Raw genomic sequence first — 27,757 nt, 5'->3', positions numbered from 1 at the left:
GCGACGGCGGCGTCGTCTGCTCCGGGCAGCGGCGGCGGCGCGAGCGGCCATGGAGGCGGGCGCCGGGGCCGGCGCGGGCGCCGCGGGCTGGAGCTGCCCGGGCCCAGGTCAGAGCGCCCCTCCCTCACCACTCCATCGCCGCTCCTTCCCCTTCTCCATCTCTCCTCCCTCCAGACCCCCACGTCCTCTCCCCCCTCCGCTGCTCCCCACCTTTACGTCCTAAGTCTTCCTCCCTCCATCCCGCCTCCCACCCAGGCCCGGTCTCCATCTTTCCGGGCTGGGTCTTCCTCACACCGGCCGCATCTTCCCTGGCAGTCTCTCCCCTGAGCCCTCTCAGTCTCGTCTCTCCAGACCAACGGTGCTTCCAGCCCTGGGGGCTCCAAACCCTGCACCCGCTCGGAACCCCAACTATTCTGAGCGCGGGGCGGGGGTGGGGTGGACGAAGTCCAGGGAGAGAATGTAGGGGAGGGGAGCGGCTCCGGTGCAGAGCCCCTTCCCACACGACCCCTGCCCGCCATCAGCCCCTTCCCCTTCCACCTCAGCCTTTCAGCCTCTTCTGTACTGGGTCGCGCCCTCTGCCATCCCTGCCCATCTCCCCCCTGTCCCCTCTGGGCTAAAGAGACACATACCCTTTATGCCTGTGCAAGGGAGAGGAGCCTGGAACGGGGGTGCAGGAGAGGTTGGGCAGTGCAGGGCGGTGTCCCCGTAGGCCCAGCGTGAGGGGCGGCCTGGGGAGGAGAATTGCAGCTCTTGGCAGAGTGAGCCAAGTACTTCCACCGGGATGAAAAACCCAGGGCTCCAAAGGGCTAGAAGGTGTGTCCCTTCCCCCCGCCAGCTGCTCCCCAGCCGCCCCTACCATCCCACAATCCCTCCTCTCTCCCTTCTCACAGGACCCACAGTGACCACTTCAGGCTCCTACGAGGTATCAGAGGGTTGTGAGAGGAAGAAAGGCCAACGCTGGGGGTCCCTGGAACGGCGGGGGATGCAAGCTATGGAGGGTGAGTTTTCCCAAAAAGCTTTCTTTCCATCCCCCTCACCCAATTTCCCTTCACTTCTCCTTCCTCCCTCTGACCCCCAAAACTCTGAGCCAGGACACAGCCCTTCCCCCCAGTTCAGCTCAGCCCGCTCCACCCCTCCTCAGGGCTCAGGGCTTGAGGGAAGTTCAGGGTACATCCCTTTGGAGTCCTGATCACCAGGTAACCAGGTTGTGTGTCCCAGGGGAGCTGCCAGACAGAGAAAGAGGCCTTGTTGGACAGAGCTTTGAAGCAGCCTGTCAGCAGGGGGTTTGTTCTCACTGCCTCCAGACCCAGATCCCAAGCTGTCTCTTATTTTGAAAAGCAGGGAAGCGAGCATGTGAATTGTCTTTCTGGTGCCACCACCACTAACTTCAAATGGAAGCCTTGTGGCTTTGGTTCTCTAGGCTATCTTACCGCCTGAAAGAGGGAGCCTGGGAGCAGGGCTGGTGAGAAGGCCAACCAACCTCCCAACACACATGTATCCCCACCAACACCAGGAGCCTGGAAGGATGCTGGTCCTGTTTCCAGGACTCCTGTGAAGGGTCCCTATGCACACTCAATATGGACAGTCCTGCTTCCCCAAGGGGGACAGATGATGCAAGGGGTCCCAGATGAACCTTAGGCTGTGGTTATTGGACAAAGATCAGAAATTCCAAATTTTAAAACAAAGCAAACTATTACCATCCAGATAAGATTTTCTATTTAGAGGAACTGCATTGCAGCAAAGGAGGGCGTGCTCGCCAGCCAGAGGCTGAGGACTCGCACACCCCAGTTTCTTAATGCGTTAAAATGTCAGGCTATCTTTTACACTCAAGTACAACCTATGACTTCCCCCTTAAAACTGCCTTGTGGTCAGCAGGGAGATCTCCTGACACTCAGCAGGGAAAAGAAAAGTGGACCTAGTAGAAAATTCCAAAGACTATTCGATAGAATATATTTGAAAGGGCCCCAGTGTTTGTCCAATAAAACATTTAGAGTCATTTCATTCAGATGTTCTCTTTCTCTACCTGCTGACAGGCAACCTTTCTTATTATGGAAAGGCTAATTTCTCACAAGCCACCCGGATCATTTGTAAACTTTGTACAAACCCCCAAACTATAATTCTTGCCCTATTTGGCTTAAAGATACACCCAGTGTCTGAATCTTTCTTGACTACTTGTCCTGCTACCCAGAGACGAGGATGGAAGAAGCAGGTATCCTTGTGCCAGCTTCACGTAGCTGAGCCAGCACCTGGCTGCCCAGTCTGCCTGAAGGCAGTACTTGGAGGCCACCAGGGGCAACATTGGTCCAGAAAGGGCCCGGGAGGGGGATGGGCTACCTCCAAACTTGACTCTCACACCTGAAGCCTCCTCATGCATGCATGTCCTGCCCAGGGGCTCTTTGGGGGACACCAGGTGGCACTATTATACCATCTCTGCCCTGGGACAGTGAGTTGGAGGGCCCTCTAAGGCCTGTGGAAAGGAAGTTGGCTCTTACTCGCTGGTGGCGGGGGGTGGGTCTCTCCTAGGGGAAGTGTTACTCCCAGCTCTCTACGAGGAGGAAGAGGAGGAGGAGGAAGAGGAAGAAGAGGTGGAAGAAGAGGATGATCAAGTGCAGAAAAGTGGCAGCGTGGGCTCCCTGTCGGTTGGCAAGCACCGGGGCCTGAGCCTCACGGAGACGGAGCTGGAGGAGCTGAGGGCTCAGGTGCTGCAGCTGGTGGCAGAGCTGGAGGAGACCCGGGAACTGGCAGGGCAGCATGAGGACGACTCACTGGAGCTGCAGGGTGAGTGCCTGTGATGGGGCCGGAGGGCCTGGGCCCAAAGGCACTGGATCCCAGGCCTGATGCCAGCTTCCCCGTCACTGCAGGGCTCCTGGAGGATGAGCGGCTGGCCAGCGCCCAGCAGGCAGAGGTGTTCACCAAGCAGATTCAGCAGCTCCAAGGTAAATCCTAGCGCTCGGACTGGAGGGCAGGTGGTCATCCAAGTACTTTTTTCTTGAGGGTTTGGCTGAGGCATAGCAGACATAGCAGACCATCGGAACCGAATTCGGTACTTTCTCCTCATTTTCTTCTACTATTCTTGCCCTGTTCTCCTTGCCTCTCCATCCTCCTCTTTACCTAATTTCCTTTCTTTTTGCACCTCTAACTGGCTCTTCTGTTCCCCCTCCTTCCCTTTCTTGCCCTCCCATTTCACTCCCTTTCCGAGGCGCTCTCCTTTTTCTCTCCTCAGTCTCTCCCCCTCACACCTGCATCCCTTTTTCTCTTTGTTCTCCTGGTCAGTCCACAGGTAGGTAGTCAAGGTTGAATTCCAAACCAGATTGCTTTTGCCTGTCCCTCCAAGGGCATCATGGGAATAGCAGTGAGCCAATGAGAAGTGACTGGAGGGGCTCTCTGCATCTTTTAAGGGAGGCAGATGAGAATGCTTCTTTTGCTCCCTAACACCGAGCTGGTGGCCCCAAAAGCCCTTTCTTCTAACACCCACGTGCCTTTGTCTGGGAAGCAGCAAGGCAGTCGTCCCACATTCCACTGCGCCGCCAAATAAAGAGGCAGGTTTTGTTACATCTGTGGGCTTTTGGAAGGTTCCTGGGAGCTGTCCTAGAAAACTGCAGGGACTCTCCAGGGAGAACTGAGATGAAGCCAAAAGAGAAGTATAAATGGAAAAAAAAGGGAGGCCGGCAAGCAGGCCTGGAGAGGAGCAAGCCAAGGTGGGAGAGGAGGAGGGAAAGAGAAAGGAAAGAAGATGTAAGCAAAGGTAGATGCAGGAAAAGTAGACAATAAACAGGCTGAGGTGGGAGGGGAGGGGAAGGAGAGAAACTGCAGGAGCTATGTTGCTCAGGGAAAAGAGTGTGAGCATTGGTCTCAGGTCACCTAGATTCTTGAGCCCAGCTCTGCCACATAACAAGCTTTGTGATCTTGGGCAAGTCATTTTTATCTCTCTGAGACTCAATTCCTTAACTGTAAAATAGGGCTAATTTAAATGTTTTGTCAACCATTTATTGAGTGCCTGTATACTTGGAGGAACAGCTATGAACGAGATAGACCAGATCCCTCCCCTAATGAAGAGTACATTCTAATGGGGAGAAGCAGAAAATAGACAAACACCACCAGTTCAGGTGGCAATAAATGCTATGAAGAAAATATAACAATATGATATGGAGAGATGGGGTAAGATGGAAGTTTATTTTATTTTATTTTATTTTTGTGGTACACGGGCCTCTCACTGTTGTGGCCTCTCCCGTTGCGGAGCACAGGTTCCGGACGCGCAGGCTCAGCGGCCCTGGCTCACGGGCCCAGCCACTCCGCGGCATGTGGGATCTTCCCAGACCGGGGCATGAACCCGTGTCCCCTGCATCGGCAGGTGGACTCTCAACCACTGTGCCACTAGGGAAGCCCAGTTTATTTTTGATATGGTAGTTATAAAAGTCCTCTGAGAAGAGGACATTTGAGCTAAGACCTGAATAATGAGGAAGATCTGAGGGACGTGCACACCAGGCAGATGAACCAGCAACTGCAGAAGGTCAGAGGCAAGAATGAGTTTCATGTGTTTGAGGGACAGAACAAAGGCCATTGTGGCTGGAGCAAAATGCATGTGGAGGACTTGGGTAAGAGAGAGTTCTGAGAAGCAGGCAGAGTTCAGATTACAGAGGGCCTTATAGGTCAGCTGAGAGGTTTGACTTTTATTCTAAGTATAGTGGAAAAACATGGGAGGGTATTAGCCAGGGCTGGAGGCTGGCTAATTTTTTTTTTTAATTAATTAATTAATTTATTTATTTTGGCTGCGTTGGGTCTTCATTGCTGTGCGCGGGCTGGTGGCAAGCAGGGGCTACTCTTCGTTGCGGTGTGTGGGCTTCTCATTGTGGTGGCTTCTCTTGTTGCGGAGCATGGGCTCTAGGTGCGTGGGCTTCAGTAGTTGTGGCACACAGGCTTCAGTAGTTGTGGCTCGCAGGCTCTAGAGCGCAGCCTCAGTAGTTGTGGCGCACGGGCTTAGTTGCTCCTCGGCATGTGGGATCTTCCCGAACCAGGGCTCGGACCCATGTCCCCTGCCTTGGCAGGCAGATTCTTAACCACTGTGCCACCAGGGCACTCCCCACTTTAGTTTTTTAAAAGAGCACTTCAGCTACTGTATGGAAATTGGATGAAGAGAAAGGAGTCAAAACAGTGAATCTGGTCAGCAAATAACTGCAATAGTCCAGTCAAGAGATGATGATTGGTTGGATTAGAGGGATTAGCGCTGTAGAAATGGAGATGATTGAGAATGTAATTTGAAGTTGGAGTTCTCAGGACTTGCTGAATTGGATTGGGGGATAAGAGAGACATGAAAGATGACTTTACCTTGAGAAACTGAATAGATGGTGGTGTCATTTATTGGAATGAGGACAGCTTGACAAGGAACAAATTTTGGGGCTAGGGGAACCATTTAAGACACGTTTTCTACATGTTGAGTTTGGAATGGCTATTGACATCTAAGTAAATATATTAAGGAAGCAGCTGGATATATGAATCTAGAACCAGGGAAGAAATCAGGACTGGATATATAAATCTGGGAGTCATTGGCATATAGATGACATTTGAATCCAAGGGAGATCACCATGAAATCACATGGAGAGATATAGAAAGAGGAGAGAAAAGGGTCTAGTCCCAGGGCTACTCTAGAATTTAAAAGTCCAATAGAGGAGGAGAAATGAACAAGAGACTGAGGTAGGAGGAACTACTGAGGCATCTGATGACCTGGAAGCCAAGAGCAGAAAGTGCTTCAAGGAGACAGTGATCAGTGGTGTCAGAAGTTGCTAAGTCAAGTAAGATGGCCATTGGATTTGGCAAGATGGAGGGCTCTGAGACATTTCAGTGAAGATAGAAGCCTGATTGTATCGGGATCGAAGAGGAAAGGGGAGGTGAAATGGAGAAGGTGAGTACCCATAATTCCCGCAGTCATGTCTTGAAGAGAAGCAGAGAAATAAGGGAAATGAAGTCAAGGGAGAGCTTCTGGTGTTTGGGTTTTGGGGGGATGGGTCACAGTAGATCATGTTGATCTGATGGAGGAAAGGATCCAGTAGAGCATTGGATCTCATCTGAGCGCGGGGATGGGGGTGGGGCTGCGGGTCTGGTGAAGGCGCCCAAACCCCACCTCGCTGGAGCAAACAGAGTCCTTGCGCACGTGCGTTGCCCGTTTCCGCCAAGAGGGGGCGCGCGCGGCCTCAGAGGTAGCTGGTGTTGAGAGGCTGTTCCGGCCGCCGCAGCCCCTTGGGGGCTGGGACCGGCTGGCGGCGGGAGGGCCCCCCAGAGAGACCACTTGCGGGGTAGGAGGGAGATTCTGGCAAGATGGAGGCCATAACCAGTGAGTGAGAACTGACTTCACTGTGTCCCCCTCCCCGGGTCTTCGGCCTCGCCCCGACGGCCCCAGCTTCACTGTCAACCGGCGGCAGCTCTTCGGAACCCTGGTCAGGGCCTTCCACCTCCCAGCCGGCCCGCCCCATCCATCTTCCCGATAAGCCCCTCCCTGGGGCCTGTCTGCAAGCCCCACCCCTCCGCCCCTCTGTGTTTCTAGTTAAGAGCTTTCTGAGGCAGAGCGCGACCTTTCTCCGTTCCCCAGTGCATCTGAGAATGTCATTTTTTAGGGCTAGACCCCAGAGGAGAACCTAAGGGAGTTTTGAACCCGAACATTGAGGGCAAAGTGGGGAAGTAGAGGTTGGTCAGCCCTCCAACAGAACACCCACCCGGACCTTTATCCTAATGGCCGGTTGACTTGTGTGTCCGTTCAGTAGTGGAAAGAGCAAGGGCTTTGTTTCCTTCAAACAGGAAGGAAGTCAGAGGATCTAAGTGGAGATGTTTGGACTTGGCACAGGGGTGATCAATTAATACTTGTCAAATAGACTGAAGAGAGGAGACAGCTAGGATGGTTGTAGAGAAGGAGAGACTGGCAAAGATGTAGCTGGAGCCACCCGTGTAAGGTTGGCAGGAGACCTACCCCCGTGCCACTCCCACCCCGTACCCTCGCCTCCGAGACACCTGGTCCGCTCAGCATTTATGTCTGCAGTGTGTCCAAATTTTTATTCTCAAACCTCCATGTTCTGTTCTAGTTTTTTAAAAAATACCCAAACATGTAATTCTTTTTTTTTAAACATCTTTATTGGAATATAATTGCTTTACAGTGGTGTGTTACTTTCTGCTGTATAACAAAGTGAATCAGCTATACAAATACATATATCCCCATATCTCCTCCCTCTTGAGTCTCCCTCCCACCCCGAACATGTAATTCTGTACCCGTGGTCCTCAGTAAAAGTGTGTGGACTAGATGTATCCCTGCCTCATTTATGCATGAATACAGCAAATATTTATTGAGTGCATTATGCTGGGTTCTCTGGCAGATCCTGAACCTGTAATGGTGAGAAAAACAGACATGTTTCCTGTCTTCATGAAGCTTACAAGTGGAGACCAACGTTTTATGTACACACACACACTGTAAAAAGTACAAGGGGCTATGAGAGCATTTAATGGAGGGCTTTGCTTAATTTTTTGCGGAGGTTGGGGGTGAGGCTAGGGAAAGTTGAAATCTGAAGAGTGAGTAGAATGAACAGGAGTTGGGGGCAAGGGATGGGGACAGTGTGCCTTGCAAAGAGTTTGTGGGAAGGTCCTGACCCTCCCAATCCAATCCTCACTAATTCCTGAATCCTGACTCCCAAATTTTGAATTCTCTGTTGGTGGCAGTGCCTTTTACTCTCGCTCCACTTTTAGTCTCCTGATCCTGGATGGGTACGTCTGTCCAGAAACCTTGAGATGCTCCACGGATACTGAGAGCTCTGACACGTTTCTTTTGTAAATTAAAACCTATTATAAAATATAGGCTTGTTGTGAAATGTCAGACAGCACTGATATATATGATGTGGAAAGTAAAAGCCCCTCTCACATGCTGTCTCATTCCTCGGAAGCAGCTATGCTGTATGGTTTAGGACATATATCTTTCCAGATCTTTTTCTATGTCTTTGTATATTTGTGTTATATATTATACATATGAATATTTTTTGCAAAAATAAGATAATACCATGTATTTTACAGCTCATTTTTCTTCCTAGTTAGTATATTATGGAAACTTTCTCATGTCTTCTCTATAGATCTGCCACTTTCTTTTAAATGGCTGCCAGTATTCTATTTTACCTTCTTCAGTTTAAGCTATCCCTTATTGACTGGCATCTAGGTTATTTTCCCATGTTTGCTTCTCATGAGATGAACCTATATTTGAATTTCAGCTGTGAGCTCTAAATACACATTGTTTTGGGACCAGTACTTACACAGGCAGTTCATGGGAGATCTGAGGCTCTGTGAGTTCTAAGCTCCCAGACTGAATAGATGAGAATAGTCTGTGTAAATTTTTTAGTAAGGGGCTTTTTGGAAAGACTCAGGGCATCAGTAAAATGCTGTAAATTAGGTTTGGTCTTTAACTGTCAGGCGATTTCATAGAAGCACTTAATACTTTTTGTTTGGAGGAGCCTAATTTGTTTTTGATGCCAAACCTCAAGATCTACTTTTCTACTGCACCTTGCTACATAGATTCACTCTGTTCTCTTCTTAGGTATTCCCTTTATTCCATATCAGGTGAAGCTATACTTCTCTGATGGGGTAGAGAGCAGGTTGTCGGGAGTTTCCAGATAAGAAATAAGTCTGCCGTTAACTTTGTGCTTCTAGAATATGGTAGATGAGTTCACTTGTCCTCTTGATCATCTCAAGATCGTCTTTGGGCTTTGCAGGTGAGCTGCGGTCTCTGCGGGAGGAGATTTCCCTGTTAGAGCATGAAAAAGAAAGTGAACTTAAAGAAATAGAGCAGGAGTTGCATTTGGCCCAGGCTGAGATCCAGAATCTGCGGCAAGCAGCGGAGGACTCCGCGACTGAACATGAGAGCGACATAGCCTCCCTGCAGGAGGATCTCTGCCGGATGCAGAATGAACTCGAGGACATGGAGCGCATCCGAGGAGAGTATGAGATGGAGATCACCTCCCTCCGTGCAGAAATAGAAATGAAGAACTCTGACCCATCCAATAGTTTAAGTCTCTCAGATTTCTCTGAGATGCAAGGTATGAGAAAGCCAGCCCTCCTCCTGGTCTGTCAGTCAAATCAAGCAGAGGGAAATAGTACGCAAGAAGATGGTGGAAGGTGGGCTTAGATCATGAATTGGGAGCCTCTAGAAAAAGCTTCCATGTTGGATTCAAGACTGTAAGAGAGAAAAACTTGGTGTCATATAACCAGTCTATAATGGTGTAAGAAATAGCACCATGGAGCTGTACCCTGAGAATTCTTCCTCAGAGAGCCATTGGGCATTTGTTGATTTGCCTATGCTAAAGCCCTTCCTGAAAAAGTTTCCATTTCTGGGGTGGGCGTATAGGGGCCTGTCACCTTGGAAAGCTTCCCACTGCCCTGGCATCATGGTGCTTTGCTTGGGTCACTTTCTGTGTGGGTTGGGGTGAGGGGTTCCCAGTCCTGCTCCCAAGTCCCAGAATGCCCACAATGCTAATTTTTAGCCTCCTTTAGTCCTCCCCAAGTAGAAGCTTTAGGGGGCAGCAAACCAGAGCACAAGACAGCTGGAGAGGAACAGAGGTTATTTCCAGTAATACGTGAGTCCTCAAAAGCTTAGAGCTCTGCTCAGTCTCCCAGCTAGCTGCTAGGTTTCATGACATCAGAGCGTTTGCCTTTATTCTGAGGCTAGATTTATGATCTAGGTATAATGTGAGGCCCTGTACTAGGCCAGGTCAAGCAGAGGCAATCAACAAGGAATCAAAGAACTGCAAGTTTTCCCAGCTGTAGCAGGCCTCTCAGAAGCGCTTTTGGGCTGGTGTACTAGGAGAGGGAGGCCAGCACAGTGGGAACGCTTGGGCTGGAGTTAAACAGACCCAAGTTCAAAATCTCAGCTCTGCTAATTAGCAGGATAAATAGCCTGGTTATTATCTCCCTGGACCTCAGTTTCCATAGCTATAAAAATTGATTAATAAAACTTTATAGCTGGATGGGATTCTGGAACAGGAAAAGAACCTTAGGGAAAATGTAGAAAAATCTGAATGAAGTATAGAATTTAGTTAACAGTAAAGTACCAGTGTTCATTCCTTAGTCATGACAAATGTACCCATGGGAAGATGTTAACAGTCGGGGAAACTAGGTGAGAACACTCCCGGGGAATTCTGCACTATCCTTGCAACTTCTCTGTAAATCTAAAACTCTTCTAAAACTAAAAGTTTATTTAAAAAGAAAGAAAGAAAGAAAACCTTATATGACTATTTGGGGGATTAAATGAAATGCCTAGTGTACTGAAGGCACTCACACACAGCTGAATCCGAGGCTGGACTCATCAAGTCTAATGCTTAGCGCGTGGTTGGTTTTCATTAAAGATTAGTTTCCTTCCTTCCTTCTATGATAATCTGGAGTATGCCGAGGGCTTTTGATTGGACTAAAGAGGGAACATTAGAAGTGAATTTCAGGGTGTTGAATCTCAAAGCAGGTAAGATAGGCCTTGTATTCTAACTCGAGCAAGCTGGTGTTCTCTAAGTATCAGCAGTATTCTGAGAGAAATAATTCTTAATCATGAAGAAACAAAACAGATACGGGTGTTTATATTGTCACAGCATTAAAAAGTATTGGTATCTGGAACTCAGGGACGTGTGCTGGGACATTTCAGCCAGATCTCTGCTGACGCCTGCGGATGAGTTGTAGGTTTGGTCGGGGTGGGCTTTTTTGTCAGAGATAAAAGATCATTAGAAAGAATTCTTGGCCATGTGCAGGCCGATGGATTTGGTGTGGTAATAAAGGAAGTAAAAGGATGCCTGGGTTGTCTCTGAAAGCCCGGCACTGGCAGAATGACATCTGGCAGTTAACACTCTCAGCTTTTTGTACTAAAAGTGTAAGAGGAAACTAACTGTGAACAGTTGAATGGAAACTTTAAATTCAGGAAACCAAAAACTTACTTAAACCCTCGCAAGCTCCTAAAAATCTCAAGACTGTCTTGGTTGGTGTTTTTCCCCCTGCCACCCCTACCCAACCCCTTGGTTGGGGTTTTGAAGATGGGCACACAGGGCAGTCTTCTGGGAAGTTGAAAAGAAGGGCAGCTAACTGAAAGAGGATAAAGACTCACAGCGGTGCAGAACTTTCCGGGCCCTGCCTTCTAAGCCTCTGCATGTGGTATCTCATCTGTCTTTAGAAAAAGAAACTCTTCAGCTTTCTGCAGCCAGATTTCTAGGCAGGAAAATTGTGGGCTGGTCGTCAGTGCTTCCTCCCTGGGATCTCACCTCTCTGCCTGTCCTCTGCAGAAGAGTTGCAGCAACTGCGGGACCGCTATCGCTTCCTGAACGAGGAGTACCAGGCCCTCCAGGAGAACAACAGTAGCCTCACAGGACAGCTTGCGGATCTGGAGAGTGAGAGGTACAGCCTGGAGGCTGGCGGGGCTCTTTAGGACTGGGCTTTTCCCTGAGTAGAACTGGTGAAGGCAGATGCCAGGCTAATGAGCCTCCCTCCGGTCCTGGTGAGCCGGTCCTTTCCCTGGTATCCAAAGGATATGGATGCTGCCAAGAAGTAGGTCTTGGGGTCCAACCCAGATGTCTCAGGACTAGAATTGAGTGAGTTCTAAAATTTAGTTTTCTTCCATTCTAGGCATTAGGTCTGGTTTGCTCTGCCCTAGAGCAGATAAGAAGCAATTACTTTGTTGTCCTCCCAGGCATGATTCAGTCTGATGGTATATTACCTCCAGATTGGAGCTGGCGTGACTCCAGGCCCAGCCTCGAGCCCGACTGGATTAGTACTCTCAGGGTCTCCCAGAGCCAGACATACCTTTGCAGATTGAGGTGCTGGGGACTTTTTCTGTAATCTCCTAGGTGTGTTTGAGAGGTGAATCACTATAGAAGGCTCCTTTTGCCTAAAATGAAGACATCAGGACCAAGCACACTTGGCAGGCGATGCCGGGCAGAGCTCTCTCCCAAACATGACTCTGGGGTTCTGGATTACAGGACACAAAGAGCAACAGAAAGGTGCCTGGAGTCCCAAGCCCTAGGGAGTATGAAGTCAGCAGAGTCTCAGACTTCAGAAGAGGATTTCCTGGAGCCGGATCCTGAAATGCATTTGTTGCGACAGCAGCTGCTGGGAGCTGAGGAGCAGATGCATGACATGCAGAACGAGGTAGGGAAAGGCAGGCCCCTTTACGGCCTCGCTCCCACCTTCTCCTGGCCTGTGGCCGCAGCATCTCCTTAGACACGAGGCTGACAAGGGAGGCAGGTGCTGTGGCAAGAGATAGGACTCCAGGGTCTCACTTGCTTGCCTTTTACTGAATATTCCGGTAAAAGGAATGACATACTCTGCCCAAACCTGTTCCCAGAGAGCCTATGGTACCTGTCGTAAGTCCTCCTTCCTGTTGCGTTTCCCACACAGTGTAAGAAATTGAGTTGTGAGTTGCAAGAGCTACAGCATCATCGCCGGACCAGTGAGGAGGAGCAGAGGCGGCTGCAGGGAGAGCTCAAGTGTGCACAGGATGAGGTGCTTCGGTTTCAGACTTCCCACAGTGTCACCCAGGTAAACACTGACAGGGGAAGGGCATCGGGGAGGGCAGAAGGGCCTACGTGGAGTCGCCATTTCCGGGGAGGATGAACGCAGAGGAAGGCTGTGCTCTGCTGACTCTTGCCCTGCAACCAGAGAGCAATTGGAGAAATCACACAGCATTGCATTCTAGAAATGGTAGTCGTTATCGAGTGTCTGCCGCAGAAAAGAAACTAAACCATAGGCCTGTGGGAGTGCCTCAAGATGTCTGCGTCTGGAAAAGAACCACTCTGGTCTGGAGAGGGGTCTGCTGATTCACGAGAGTAACCGTTCTTCCCACATCCTCCCCACCGCAGAGCGAGGAGCTGAGGACCAGACTCTGTGCCCTGCAGCAAAAGTATGATGCTAGCCAGGATGAGCAGAATGAGCTCTTGAAGGTACAGCTACAACTTCAGGCTGAGCTCCAGCAGCTCAAAGTTATGAAACCCACAGTCGTAGAAAGCCAGAGTGAGAAGGTAACAACGACCCCGAGGTGAGGGGCCACTTAGGTGCCAGAGGTTTGGGGGAGGGGGATAAGAGTTGAGTGCTGAAATAGCTCCAGCTGCCACCTGTGCGGCACCACAGGTACAGAACTCCAGCCGCCCTCGAGTCCTCTGTTGGGTGAGAGGACACCCGTAAGTGCAGGGCAGGGAGAAGTGGATTCTCAGACCGTCTGTGTCTGAGAGTGACTGAAGCAGAAGCGTGAGTGGGTTAAGGATCCCAGAGGTACTGCCCAAGGCCCCCTCCACCGCAGGAGTTACAGTGCCAGCTACAGAAGCTGCAGCTGCAGTACCAGAACATCACGTGTGAGAAGGACAAGCTGCTGGCCGTGCAGCAGCAGCTGCAAGACAGCCTGCACTGCCACGAGGCGGAGGTGCAGCACCTCAAGGGCATCGTGGCCTCCTTCCAAGAGAGCAGAGAGAAGGTAAACGAAGCTTCAGGTGAGGGAGAACGTAGCACGGCAGGGCCTCCCATGAGAGGACAAGTCCACAGGAGGAGTGGGGTGGTGGAGTTCTGTGGAGGAGCTGTCGATGAGGGAGATAAAAAAGTGCTTCATGGCAACGTGATCTCAAAGGGTCACGATGCGCTCAGCTTCCTTCGATTTTAAATCAGAAAGAGCTGTAAAAAGGAAGCTGCTTCCCTTCCCCACCTTCCAAAAGAGGAAGTCCCAGGTCTCTGTGTAGAGCCTGTTAGGGATTGGTCCATCTCAGGTAGTCCCCGCTGGGATGAAACTGGAACTGGAAAGGACAGGACCCTTTAGTCCCTGCCTGAGAGGAGAGAGTGCAGCCATGGGGGCTTCTGGGATGATGGCGGGGTCTGCCTCCCCTGCCCCAGAATGCAGAGATGCACGCCCAGCTGCAGGAGATGAAGTGGCTGTACCAGACCAGCAAGGATGCGCTGGAGCGGCAAAAGCACGTGTATGATCAGCTCGAGCAGGACTTCTTGCTCTGCCAGCAGGAGCTGCAGCAGCTCAAGACCACCCAGTCCATCCCAGAGGACAAGGGAAAGTGTGCTGATAAGGTAATTGTAATTAAGAGAGGTGAGATCTCCTGAGCCTTGGAGAGAGGAGGTATAGAGGCAAAAGATGAAGTCATCCAACCAAGAGGCTTGATGGACTTCCTGTCCAATCACAGATGTATGTGGAAAGGCAGAAAACAGGCAGAGCCCCATGCTGTTAACTTTAAAACTTTGCCTTGACCTTGACTTTGAGCCCAAGCCACAGCTTAGTAGAATCAATACCTCTGGATCCAGTCTGAACATCTGAAGATTTCACACATGATTTCATGTGTGTAGACATTTATACCTTATTGTTAGAACTGTAGTGATATCTTGTCATTCGTGGAAAAGAACATATACATAGGCCCATATACACAACTATGATTGTTAGAACTAGAAAGAGAAGGTCCAGTTTTCTGAGGCAGATTGTAGGTGCTCTCGTCAAAAGGCATGGTCTGTGCCCAGAGTGCTAATTGGGTATTAGAAGGACCTAGGCTTTTTCAGGATTTATTCTGTGACTTCAGAGTAGTTAAATTCTAAGCTTGAATTTTACCCTCTTTAAATTGAACAGAACACTACTCTTATCTCACTTTCTTTCAGTAAAAAAAATCCTGGTAGTGATAAATAAGGCCTTCCTTCTTCACTTACCCTTTTTTCCATAGTGTATAAAATGCAAGTCATTATTAGTTAGCCTTGTTGAGTACTTTCAGCTCCTGACCACTGACAGGAAATGGAAAAGTGTTGAAGCATGATGCAAAAAAGGTGCAAGATTCCAAAAGATGGTGGAGCTAGTCGCCTTCTGCCAGAATACTCAGTAGCTCCTGCCACAGCCAACAGTAGGCTATATCCCCAGGGAAAGGCCTTCAGAAGACACAGAACTGGGGACGTTACATGGGCTGCCCCAATAGTCCACCTGCCTTTCTACAGCCAGGCTCACTTCCCCCCCCCCCCCGCCCCGCCACTCCCATTCCATTTAGAGATCCAGGGGGTCCATAACTTGTCCATTTAGAGATCCAGGGGGTCCACTTTCTCTCCTAGTGGAAGAAACTATGGGAAGGGAGAAGCTTGCTGGCATACAGAGCCAGCCTCTTCTCCTCTCCTAAAAGAACATTGAGATTAGTTTGATACTAAAAGATTTGGGTTTTTGGAATCATGGGATGATTTAGTCCTCTCAACCCAAATTCAGCAACAGCTCATACTTCTCTAAAGATTCTTAAAGCTGATTATGAAAACAAAAATGGGGAAAATTAGGGTGAAAGTAAGTCCTTATTGGTAAGGAGCATAGTTACAGAAACAACTGGAGAGTAACAGGAACTAGAATTCCCTGCAGGGTGGGAAAATAGTATCTACCAGAGGAAGTGGAGGTGGGGAAATGAGAAGGGAGGGGCGCTGATAACCTCCCTCGAAAACTGCCCTCAGAAAGAACTAGTAGGCAAAATTTAGAGCAGAGCCAAACTTCAGTCCTGAGCAGCCTGCTGGGGTTCGCATTCAGCATCTAGGCCTGTATGGGCGCAGTGCGGCTTGGGGTGATCAGTCTAAGGTGACTACAGGGTGGGAGACCCTGGTGAATCACAAGAGGTAAGAGAACACGGAGTGCTCTGCTGACCGCACGGGGCAGAGAAACGCCAGGGAGCCTGCCTCCCAGAGTAAGCACCCCTGCGCGCCCTGCCCCGTCCACAGTGTGACGCACTGCTCTTCAGACTGACAGAATTGCAGGAGAGGTACAAGGCCAGCCAGAAGGAGGTGGCGCGGCTGCAGATGGAGCAGTGCGAGCTCCTGGAGAGGCAGAGGAGGGTGCAGGAGGCGCAGGGCCAGCTGCACGAAGAGCTGCACAGGCTCACGTTCCCGCTCCCCAGATCTGGTCTCTTCCACAAGGTAATCACAGCCAGCGGCTGCTGCTAGCTGTGAGGAGCTGCCCAGACGTGACTGTACTTGGGAGAAGTAAAAGGGTGGGGATGGAACTTTTTCTCTTCTTAACCAACCACTCCTTACTTTCTCACCAACCTCCTCAAACAAAACTGTTCAATATAGCTGATTAGGGCTCTAAATCTTAAAATACATCCTATACTCTGGAATCTGTCCAGCATTTTATATTTAGATATTCAGTCCGTCTGGAGAAAATGTACTTGAAAGCACTTTGCAAACTGCAAAATGCATCCAAACATATGAGGTCGTTACTACTCAACTAGCAGGTCTCCAAAGAGAGACTCCCCTCCTGTCCCAGATGGGCTGTGCAGAGCCAGCCCCCCTAAGGGAAGGGTCCCAAGCAGGAAGGAGGCAGAGGTCTTGCTGTGTAACCACCACAGTTCTAGCCCTCTTCCTTCCACTCTGCCTCACAGAGTCAGGAGCTCCTTACAAAGTTACAAGACCTGTGTGAACTACAGATGGTCTACCAAGGCATGCAGGAGGAGCAGAAAAAACTGATACAGAATCAAGAAAGTGTATTAAAAGAACAATTAGAACTGCACGGAGCGCTGCAACGTTTCAAGGAGTCTGATTTCCGGGAAGTGTTGGAGAATCCGGACTCCAAATGGCCTGAGTCCTCAAAATGTGGTCATAACAAGGTAACTATAGCAAGAGGCAGGGAGATAGTTCTGGGGGCAACAGCATTGTAGGGAAAGGGGGCGCCACAGAGGGGTCAGAGTTCCGAAGCCCTGTTTTGCCGGGCGCAAGGATGAAGCTAAAGCTCCACCCTCGCAGCCACTCAGGGGCTCATTAAGATGTGGCTTTAGGTACGGCCTTAGCTGCTCCCTCAGATGGATGCCCAGTTGAAGCACTGTGAACACTTAGAAACCAGAGGACCTGGAAGCTTGTGATCTCCTGATGATTTGACTCAATCTCTTCAGCATCTCATTTTCCAGACGTATTTGGAAGTAGATCAACTTAGCGTTTGTTTGGATCCCTTAGGACTGACTCTAAACATGCCATCTTTTCCTCATGAACTCGGTGGTAATCGAGAAGGAAGCTTTCCAGGGACCAAAATCTGTAACCTTTTGGCGTTCTACATGAGGCACATCTGAGGCCATTTATTTCCAAGGGAAGAATTCCCAGCGTGTGGGGTTTCTTGGTACTGACCTCACTGTCTTCATTGGAACTTTGTGGCAATAACAGCCTGGTCAGAGGCGTTGGACTAGAGAATCCATGGGCCTCAAGCACCAGCAAGTGGTCATGCCTCTGAGGTCACACTGAAGGAGATTTCTAGACAAGTCTGTTCAGGGTTGGGAGATGCATTTGGTCTGAGGCCTCAGTGGGGGCAAGGAAGGGCAGGTAGACAGTTTCAATTCATTGAAATTGAAGTTTATTCAATTTCAATCGATTTGTTCAGGTATTAGCCTAGACAGGCAGATAGATGTAGGGAATAGTGGAAGTCCAAACTGAGATTTGGTCAGATTCCAGGGGTGTCAGATTTAAGCCTGGATAGCAGACACCAGGAACCAGGTATAAAATATTCCCTTAACCAATCAGATCTCATCCTGGGCATCAGCTCCCAAGAAGCCAGGCCCCGAGGGCCTGGGAAACATGCCCAGGGGCCAGATTCAGAATTGAGGCAGGAGGAGTCCCTCACTACGACAGGGACTTGTAGTGAGACCTTGATTCCAAGTCTGCATCTTCTGAGGAAGAAGTTCTTCATATGCTCATATTCAAGGCCAGGGCTGATTTTAGAATTGGGGGTGGCGGAGGGGACTGAGCCCCAGAGGTCAGGATAATGGATACACCTGACTGAGAAGAGGGGAGGGGAGGGAGCCCGAGTGACCTTGAGATCCACTCAGTGCTGCTTCCAGTGAGATGGGAAGTTACCAGAGCATATGGAAACCAGCAGAAATGGGAGGCCAGAAATCGTGGACTATCCGTCCCAGGGAGATTTTCTCCAGTGAGCAAAAAATTGACACATGCCAGTTACCTGTAGGCAAAGTCAAAGATCTAGGCTGTGGTGAGACGGGAGGGTAAGGTGTGCAGTGCTCTGACCTGTGCTCTCAGACATCCGCACCAGGAGGGGTGCAGCTAGAAGGACCGCAGTGTCTAGGGTAACGATGCTGTTTCCCCGCCCACTCCTGGCAGTCCAAGGTGATCATCGCCCAGATGCAGGCTCTGCAGGAGCTGTACGAGGCCAGTGAGGCTGAGCAGGAGCTGCTGCAGCAGGAGCAGGAGCGGCTTCTAGAGGAGCGGAAGAGGCTGCAGGCCGACCTGCAGCTCTGCCTGGAAGAAATTCACATGCTCCAAGTCCAGTCCCCTTCTGTGAAAATGAGCCTTGAGTCCTACAAGAAGAGTTACGGGACCACGGCCACCAGCAACGAGAACTGTCGCAGAGGTGGTAACATTGATGACAACGAGAGCTGTCACGAGAGTTACAACAGCAGCCAGGCCAGCGAAGAGAGCCTCCTCAAGAGCTATGACAGTAGCACCAGTACCGGGGAGTCCTGTGGGAGGAGTTACCGCAGCAGCAGCAGCAGCATTGCCTATAAGAGGAGTTACGGCACCAGCAGGAGCTCTGACGCCTGTCACAAGAGTTACGTCAGCAGCAGCATGGACGACGAACTTGCTGATCCTGAAGATACGGAGGTAAAAGTAACCAGATGTCAGGTCAGATAGGGGAAGAAGGTTCTTGTCTTATTAAGAGAGAAGTCACGGGGAAGGGCACAAGAGGTGAAGTGGGCAGTGGGCTCAGAGCTGAGCAGGGTAACTAACTTACAGGAAATAAATGAGGTACTCTGCCTGCCTCATACGGAGATGCTCCATCTGGATGGAAGTCTAAGATTCAGGACTTTTCATCAACACAGTCATGGTGCTCTTTCTGGGAAGAAATACAGGATTCCCCCTGGGCAGCTTCAGATCCTTGTGGCCATTGTTTTGTACCCAAGAAAGGGCCTAGCGAAGAGAGTGGGCGGAGTGCAGGGGCTCCTCAGGGTGCCGTCATCGCTCCCCTGCCCTCCACAGCGCTTTGAGGACACGGTTGCCACGGTGTTGATGAAGCTGCAGGGGGTGCAGGCCATGTACCGGCTCAGCCAGGAGGAGCACGACCTGCTGCGGCAGCAGATGAGAAACCTGCTAGACAAGCAGAAGGGGCTGAGGGAAGAGCTGGATGCCTGCGAGAAGGAACTCAGGGAGTGCGTGGAATGCCTGGAGAAGACCGTTGCCTCCCAAAATGAGGAGCACGAGGTAACTGCTTTCAGGGAGGCAGGGTTTCAGGTAGGAGTCCCTAGAGCCAGAGGAGGTCGGAGCCCTTTCAGAGAGGCTGAGGAGAGAGAGAGGAGCCCATTGCCAGCTCTGTACAGTTGCCCTCCTCCTGGTCAGAGGGACAGAGCAGGGGCTGAACCCCAAGAGGCTGGGCAGTCTGTGGTGCCACTGACGGACGTTTCTCAGGCGCCCACTGTGCTGGGATTTACTGATCATCAAGACTCCTTGAATGATTTTTTTTTTCCCCTTTGCCACATCTGTTCTCCTTTGTCCTAGAGCACTTCTATAGAGTTGTATTTTTTTTACCTCCAATTTTCTTTAGTTGGTGTGTATTCCACCTTGTCTCTTCTCTTCAGCTAGATTGTAAGCACCTCAAGGACAGGGCTGTGTCTTCTTTTGGATCTCTCATAATGCCAAGCAGAGTGCTGTGCGTCCACTAGGAGTGGGACAGAGGGCATTGTCCCTGACGAAGAGTAGTCCTCTGTCCAGTGGGGGCCACTGTACGCATGGGGGAGGCTCAGAGAGCGAGAAACACGTGGGCCTAGGTTGCTTAGTGTTGGTACCTGCCCCAGGAGGCCAAGATGTGCTGCCAGAAGCCAGGAAAGACGAAACCAGGGAGTAGGGAGCAGGGTTGGCACTTGCCTCCGTTTCCAGGGTGAGGTGCAGGAGCCCAGGTCCAGTCTCAGGAGTACAACACAGTTCCTATGGTAATGATGGTACCTATTAGAGAAATAGCTTGGGCAAAGTAGGAGTTCCCATCAAAAACTACTACGTAATAAAGCCCCACGGTTCAGAAGGGGTTAGCCCTTTTGTCATTCCCCTGACAGTTCACAGTAAAAACATAATTTTAGTCATCCTTTTTTGATCATGTTAGATGTAAGTCATCAAGTGCCTCAAGTTAGGGAGAACCTCTAAAACTGCTTTAGAGGCTCATTTTTAACAGTTTAATGTTTTCTGTATTATCTACGTCCCCCTGGGCTTTAGCAGGGAGATTTCTGAAGCAGGGGCCAGGCTGATCACGTAGGCCCAGCTATGGATAACTGGGCCTCCACTACCAACAGATCAAAGAACTGCAGGCCAAGCTGCGGGAGCTGCAGCTACAGTACCAGGCTAGCGTGGATGAGCAGGGGCGGCTCCTGGCCGTGCAGGAGCAGTTGGAGGGGCAGCTGCAGTGCTGCCAGGAAGAGCTTCACCAGCTCAAAGAGAAAACGTCCTCTGTTACCAAAGAAACCAAGGGAACGAATGGCAATGAGAACGTGAATAAGAATGCCAATGGGGTTAAACGTAAAAAGGTGGCCAAGCCAAGCCTGGAGAGTTCTGAGGTCAGCTGTGAGAGCAGAAAGGTGAGTAGTAACCTTGGTAGCCAGATAAGCAGAAAGTTAAAGGGGATCCTAGGAAGGAAAATCACCTTCACCACCATTCCGACCAGATGAGGTACTTGTAGAGAAGCTTCTGGGATCTCTAATGTGTCTAGAGTAGTTCTATCTTAATAGCAGTTTGGTACTCCCTTTTCCTGTGAGGTCAAGGGGAGAGTGGAATACAGACCACTCAGACCTGGAGCCCCTAGGCTGGATGACTGTTTCAGTTAGACCAGTGCAATTTTCTGGGGCCCCTGTTCTTCTTCTTGGGTCACATGCCCAAGAGAAGGACCAAATGGATGGAAAGAGGGGGATTTACTCAAAGCAGTTGTGTACATATAGGTGGAAGAGGACTGGATAAAATGGGGGGTCACCAGGCAAGGGTAGGAAGCAGCAGTTGAGGTGCAGAATCTTTAGCTCTGGGAACGGTTGGAAATGGCTAATGGCCAGATAGATGTGGTACGGGTCCAGAGAGGCTGGGTGTGGCCACCCTCCCCACTGTGCGCGGGACATCAGTTCAGTCCCAGGACACAGTGCTGTCTGTGCACTGTGGGAAGCAGCGTGTTCTTGAGGTAGTTAAGCATCGTCATGAGGGTAGGCATCTTCCCAGGTAACAGCATCCCCCATCCTGTACTGCCTCCGCCTCGCAGAGTCTGGAGGTGGTGCTGTACTACAAGGCCAACCATGTGGCCTTGGACGATCAAACGAAAGAGGAACTAGAAGAGGAAACGAAGGAGACAATTGAGGACAAAACAAAGGAGTCCTGGGATGCACTAGTTTCTGAGCCATCAGGTCCTAGAGAGGTTAAATTCAAAGCAGACCAGGAGGAGAGATATGAAGAGTTCCACAGCCAGGAGGGTAAGGAAGAAGGTGACGACCAAGAGGAGGACGATGAAGCTTCAGAGGGAAGCATCCCCCTCAAGCCTTCTGAGAGCAAAAAGGTAACCACAGCCAAAGGCAGGATCATGTGGGGAATGGGCTCTTGGGCGCAGGTGCCCAGCATTCAGGTGTGACCCAGCCCTTGGATGGAATTCTACAGGAGTAGAGGCCAGCAAGCTCTGAGGCATCGCACTGGGGAAAAATGGAGGTGGAGGTGGGATTGGAGAGAGCAGTCTCTGCGGGAAAGGCTGTGGAACTGTCTCACAGAAAGCACCTTCTCTGGGAACCGGGGCGTGCCGGTCGGAGTCCTGCCTCCTTTCATTTATGTGGTAATAACCCTCGTTACTCACTTCGGGAGGGTTCTTCACCCTTCGCCAGCACCGCACCACGCATTTCTGTCAGCCTGGGCAAGTCACCCAGTCCTGCTTTCCCGAGGTGCCCTATTAGGGCTGACCTCTGTTGCCGTGAGGGGTGTGGAGAGGCTGCTGTCGCCTGCTGGGCTCTATGTAATATTACAGGGCATGAGAGTGGGGGCCAGGGCCGATCGGAAGTGATAGCATGTTTCCGTCTCTAGAGCAGAGCCGTTGGCCGGTCTTGGGAGACCAGCCAGAGGTCTGACCCCTTAGTTACCGGATCTGGAGAGGTCGGGTGGGAGTATCCTGGGTAATGTACCAACTGCACAAAAATATTTCAGTATTTTAACAACTGGCGCATCCATACAGGAACATACTAGCTGAATCTCTGCCCTGGTTGAAGTTAACCGGGGGCTCTGAGTTCCGAAGGGTTTGAGTAGTACCTGAATAAGTCCCCAGTTTGCAGTACAGGTTCTTTCTGTCCTTCTAAACACAGGGGAAGAAAATAAGTCTCTTGTGGTGGGATGCCCCAGTCATCTCGAAGTTATCTGGAATTTTCAGCAGTTCAGTCAGTTCAGTCTGCAGCACTGGCTAAGGACCCAGTTACAGTTCTCTGTCAACCTCATGGCAGAGAACCATTGTTTAGGACGTGAAAAGTAGGAGTAACCACAGCCCCTTCCCCAGTGTTCTATTTCTTTGAATTCTTCATACCCTGCCACATGCTGGTTCAGAGCCTCATAGATTACCTTGCCTCATGTGCCAGCTTTCTAAACACCAAACTGGATTTTTCTACATCACAATCAAGTACATTCCTTGTGTCTGCATATGGAGGCGTCCCTTTGCCTCAGTGGGTCCTGCATCTTTTACAGGCAGCTCTGCTGGCATATGTATTACCGCCTGCAAATTCATTTTCTCCCTGGAAGATGGTTGCAGTCAAGAGCTCGCCCTTCTCCATCGTTAGCTTGTTTTAGTGCGTTTTGTCTCACAACGACAGCATCAGACTCCTAGGGGATGTCCCAGAACACTGAGACTTGGTGGAACACAGCCAGAACACGCGGCTAACAAAGGGACAGGTGGCCTGGCAGGAGGCTGCCCTTCCTAGAGTGACCCAGGCAAAGTAGACATCCTGCTCATCCGGAAAGCCCAGCGTTACTCTCTGGAGCTTCACTTTTCCAGTTACTGACCTACAAGAAAGGTCTAGGTGCAGATAACCCTTGCTTGACAAGGTATAAGAGGGATATGACAAGCCAAAAATGTGGCCCCGAATTGGACCTACGCCGCTGCTTAACCCTTGCAGTTTTGCATCTCCCGAAGGCGACCCACGGGAAGAACCAGGCCCGAGTAGCGGAGAAGAAATACCGCTGCTCTCGCTTACCTATTGTTTAACCTCTTGATCTCTTTCCCTTTTCCCTTTGTTTTATCATCTTCATTATCTGTTGGATTCATGTGTTTATGTCTTTTTATACCATCTCTCATCTCTGGTCTCTCCTCGTGCCTCTTTCTCATTTGATATGTTGCAGCCATCCCCTGCCCCCAATCCCCCCATCTTCTCCTTGCCTCTCGTAGGCCTGGTGGTCATATCGGCTTTGCTCTGGTGCTGGTGGGCTGAGACATCGTCCTAACGCAGGTACTGGTATTGCGTCCCCTCCTTCTGAGGGATAGAGGGAGGGTGCAGGTTGCCCTGGCCTCTTCTCTTTCCCTTTTCTCTGAGCCGCTTGCTTCTTGCTTCTGCCATTTTACAACAGGTGATAGTCAGGTCTGAGTTTTAGCCCTGGCTTTTCCTTGGGCTACTGCAAAGCCCATAACATCTCAGAGAATGTCTCCCTAACTTGTACGGAATTGGAATGCTCGCCATTGACATAGTTTGAGTTTCTGTACTCTGGCTGGGAAAAATTTGAATGATCCCAGCACTGTGGCTACTTTCAAAGCTCCCTCGACTACTTCTGATGAGCTGATGTCTGACTGCAAGGCTGGCCTGGCTGCTCTTTGTCTTTGTTTAGCCCCAGAGCCAAGCTCTCACTACGGTCACTACCCAGGATGGCAAAATAAGGAATCACTGCCTCCCCACTTGGGTGAGAGAGGAGGTCTGGAGAGTTGTGATCCCCAAAGGTCATTTGTATGAGGAGAACCTCGATTCGTCCTTCAGCCTTGGCATCAAACTCTTATCCTATTATATACTTTCTACTGAGAAGTTCTCTGGTTTGGGGATTCTAGTCTCCAAAAAATCAGAACAAGAATGCCACATCCCTTTTGGGGGTCAGATTCTATCGTAATCGGCTTCCCAAGCTAGGCTTTCTGGAGAGAATGTGGTATTGGTGAGAAGTTTCCACTAACCAGAAATGCAGTGTTTTCAGGGAACCAAACTGATATATTCTGGGCACCAGTCCACGTAATCTGATCTGTCAACAGGGCACCAAATTCAGGAGGCAGAATGTAGTCTCATGGCCCAAGGTAGAACCCTTCCAGACCCATAAACTATTCTCTCTTGGCCTGTTTTGGCTCCTTTCCCACGTTCCCCCTGCCACTCCCACTCCCCCACCCTCTCTTCTCACATCCCTGTAAATGGAGTGTAGTTGGCTCACTGCATAGGTTCAGAGTGACCGCTGGAGCATTTGTGGGTAGCATTTATCACTATTTCCTTTTCTGTCCTGCCTTTTTTCCTCCTCACTTTTTTTTTTTTTTTTTCTCTTCAACCCTTCTCCTTTCTTCTTTTAGACATTCCAGTTACTCACCACGGTCAGTCTTTAACTCCTTTGGTGAGAGGGGTCGCTCCCTGTACACTCCCAGATTTCTGGGTCCGTGTGGGATGAGACCCAAAGCATTCAGCCATAACCTTTCACCAACTCAAACCCAGCCGGGCCTGACCAGAGTGAGAGGAAGGAACTCCTGGGTAAGCGTCCTCTTGGAGGAGCCTGTTATACCCAGAGCCTGGCTACGGCCCAGCATGCAGCTCCCATCCAGAAACTGAGGCAGCAGAGTAGGGTAGAAAGTGTGGCTGACAGGCGGGCAGACATCTTGGGTGAGTCTGTCTCTGTTTCTTAGAGCTTAGTCCCAGTGGGCAAAATGCATAACCTGAACATCAGTTTCTTCAAATGTAAGGAAAGGATGATAAATCCTCTGGCTTCCTCATGTGAGGAACAGATGAGTTCATTTATATGAAGGTACTTTATAAATGATAAAACACCACATAAATAATAAAAAGAGCATACTCTTACATAATGCATGCTATATGCCAGGCACTGTTTAATCATCTGGTAAGTATTAACTCATTCAATTCTCACAATAACCCACTGAGGTAGCTATCATTTTACGTGTGATAAAACTAAGGCATAGAGGGGTTATGTAATACAGCCAGTAACTTGTGAATCAGATTCTAAGGACTTAATATTAGCATCAGATAAAATTCCAATCCTGTTTCCCCTTATCGTCTCTCTTCATTGGTTGCTCCCAAGTAAGTAGGAAGACACCATACAGCAGCTTCTTCGTGCAGCCTCAGATCACGTTAGCTCTCTGATAACTAATATCACATTGCTAACTTATTTCATGTATTGTTTATAAAAGCCTTTTGCACATATGCTAAGCGTTCTCTCCCCTTTCTCTGCCTGCAGTTGATTTTTTGGATCCAAGGCAGAATGTTCCATTCATCTCTATTAGATCTAGTCCATTGTCCACTGTTCTCACCTATGAAGCTTTGTGTTTATTTTTAATCTTGACCCTGTGGTTTCAAAGTACTCACTTTTGCAACCAGCTTCACCTCATCCTCAGGGGTGACCAGCCACCTTCTTATCTTCACGCAAGTTACAGGTGAGGGCGAGCCTCTGGAGTGTTCCTCTCCAGGCCCTCATCCAGCTTATCAGTCACGTACAAGTGGTTGTACAGCAGGCTGCCATCAGCCTGCTCTTTACTTCTCCTGTTTTCTCCAAGGAGGTGTTTTAATGACCCTGGTGTTCGCCTCCCTGGGCCAGTGACCAACTTCCTTCAGTCTCCTTCAAGGACATCATTCTCCACAAACGGTCTGGGCTGCCTAAGAACCTCATGTTTGCTGTACTCAGGTGCACTTTCTTCGCTCCCCCCCCCCCCAGTCTTATCATCCTCCTGAGTTCACTTTTCCTCCGTCAGGCATTTAATGATGCTGCTGCATTTCCCAGGGGCCCAAATTTACCCTCTTTTCCTTGCCGTGGCATCTGATCCTTTGCTGCAACCGTTTGGATTCTCTGAAATCTGCTTCTGAGTTTGCTCCTACACGCAGGAGCTGGTTCTTCTCACCCCCCGGGGCATGAATACAGGCAGCCAGCTCAGGTCATCCACGTAGTGTTGTTCCAGATACCTAGTGGTGCCAGGACTAAGCCCACATTTGTCTGCAGCGGTTACCCAGGAGATAAGAGAGACTGGACCATTATGATGTTTCTGAGGTATCTCTCCAGCACCAGTAGGCAGGGGATCTCTAGCTTAGGGAGGAGTTCAGAAGGCTGGGCACTCACCATTTGTCTTTGGTCCCCACAGAACATGTTTGGGATGTGGAAGCCTATGGTGTTCTTGGCCCTTGCAGCTGTGGCTCTGTATGTGTTACCCAACATGCGACCGCAGGAGACAGAGTCCTGCCTCGTGGAGTGATGGCAGGCCTGGGCCAGCCGAGGAGGCAGACCCGCAGTGGCCACTACCCTCAGCTTTGGGCAGGACACACTGTGCCAGAGCCCCCACCCCACCCGCGTGTTCCATGTGTCCCCATCTCCTTAGCCTCAGCCACTCAGGCCGGAAAGGCTCGTTGTGGGGAGCTGCTGGCTCCCATCTCCTGCCTCGTGTAAGAACCTGGGTTCCTTGTAATTAAACATCAGCTGAATCACATGAGACTTTGTGGCTTTTTATTTGTTAACTACCTCACAGCACAACCAGAACAGAGCAGTTCCCCTTTAACCAGGTGCTCACTTAAGGCTCTGGCTCCTACGTACTATTTCTCACCCTACAAATGACCTCAGAAATGAGGCTGAGGAAAAAAAAAAGAAATGATGCTGGCTCCTTGTGCTGCCAGCCGAATCGCAGCTGGATTGGTCTGTACCTACTAACCCTAATCTCAAGGAACTTATCTAGGCACAGAGAAATGGAATGATCTGGGTACTTGTGTGACGGGGTGGGGGCAAATGACCTGCCCTTGGGTCTCGTGCCCACATCTGTCTACTGTGGGAAGGGTGCCCTGAGAAGATCTGCGTGTGGACCTTCCTTATGAGTTGTCGAGGGATTTGCTCTCGGAGATGACTTAATAATCACTCAGGGTCCCAGCAGTAAACTGAAGGGAGTTCCCTGGTGGCCAGGTGGTTGGCATTCCGGGCTTTCACTGCCATGGCCCGGGTTCAATCCCTGGTTGGGGAGCTGAGGTCCCACAAGCTGCGCAGCGCAGCCAAAAAAAAAGGCTTTCATGTATGAGTTGTTAATGAACAGATTATGTATAGAAGGCAGTTAGAACCACTGAGGAATAGTGAAGTCCCCAGGCACCAGCAACAGGGGGAACTGGCTACCGTCGCAGGCCTGAAGGGGAAAAGGGAGGAAGCAGGAGCTGGAGGCCTGGCACGGGGCCCCAGACACACATGGTGGCCACAGGGGGGGTGTGGCCCTTATCAGAGCCATGAGGAAGTGGGAAGTTGATGTGCTCCCCCCACCCTCTCTTCCCACTCTCCAGTTCCCTGTTGGTGTGTCTCATTGGCTGATCCCAACTGGGAGCCAGAGAGCAGAGATGCCCAGGTGACAGTCTTTCAGGGTCAGCCTCCTGGAGTTCAGAGCCAGCTGGGCAGAGGATCGAGAATGGATCTAAGTGGGAATGAGCAGAATGATGAGGATAATTTATGAGTGTTCCTGTTGACCTTCATTCCTGCGGAAGCTTTTGTGATTGGTTGCTCTCATCATGGACGTTCCCATATGAAAGCCCCCATGTGTATTCGTAAGCCACAGTGGGCAGAACGGCCCCCG

The 27,757-nt window shown here is 50.3% G+C and overlaps 1 protein-coding gene across 7 annotated transcripts; it reads left to right on the top strand.

The window, feature by feature from the left end:
• Positions 1–26,875, top strand: CCDC136 (coiled-coil domain containing 136). 7 transcript variants are annotated; one of them, XM_089917418.1, is made up of 19 exons: positions 1–107; positions 891–998; positions 2,524–2,778; positions 2,862–2,936; positions 8,736–9,059; positions 11,280–11,391; positions 11,973–12,141; positions 12,391–12,531; positions 12,852–13,010; positions 13,289–13,459; positions 13,870–14,055; positions 15,712–15,906; positions 16,371–16,595; positions 18,091–18,591; positions 18,967–19,188; positions 20,268–20,549; positions 21,215–21,505; positions 23,363–23,423; positions 26,300–26,875. In XM_089917418.1, exons 1-19 carry the CDS (start codon positions 50–52, stop codon positions 26,599–26,601), a joined length of 3,837 nt encoding a protein of 1,278 aa, XP_089773544.1. In that variant the 5' UTR covers positions 1–49; the 3' UTR covers positions 26,602–26,875. The 7 variants fall into 7 exon arrangements, with proteins under 7 accessions (XP_089773544.1, XP_022437293.2, XP_022437353.2 ...); XM_022581585.2 differs by lacking the exon at positions 23,363–23,423 and having other exon boundaries at positions 2–107; positions 12,852–12,932; positions 26,300–26,521; XM_022581645.2 differs by lacking the exon at positions 23,363–23,423 and having other exon boundaries at positions 2–107; positions 26,300–26,521.
• The last annotated feature ends 882 nt before the right edge of the window (positions 26,876–27,757 follow it).

Source organism: Delphinapterus leucas, chromosome 9 (assembly GCF_059928025.1).
Source record: "Delphinapterus leucas isolate spDelLeu-1000000601 "Yukka" chromosome 9, BTC_Dleu_Yukka2, whole genome shotgun sequence".
In the NCBI taxonomy this organism is placed as follows: Eukaryota; Metazoa; Chordata; class Mammalia; order Artiodactyla; family Monodontidae; genus Delphinapterus; species Delphinapterus leucas.
Note: the sequence above shows the minus strand (reverse complement) of the source record. Positions and strands in the feature narration are given on the sequence as shown.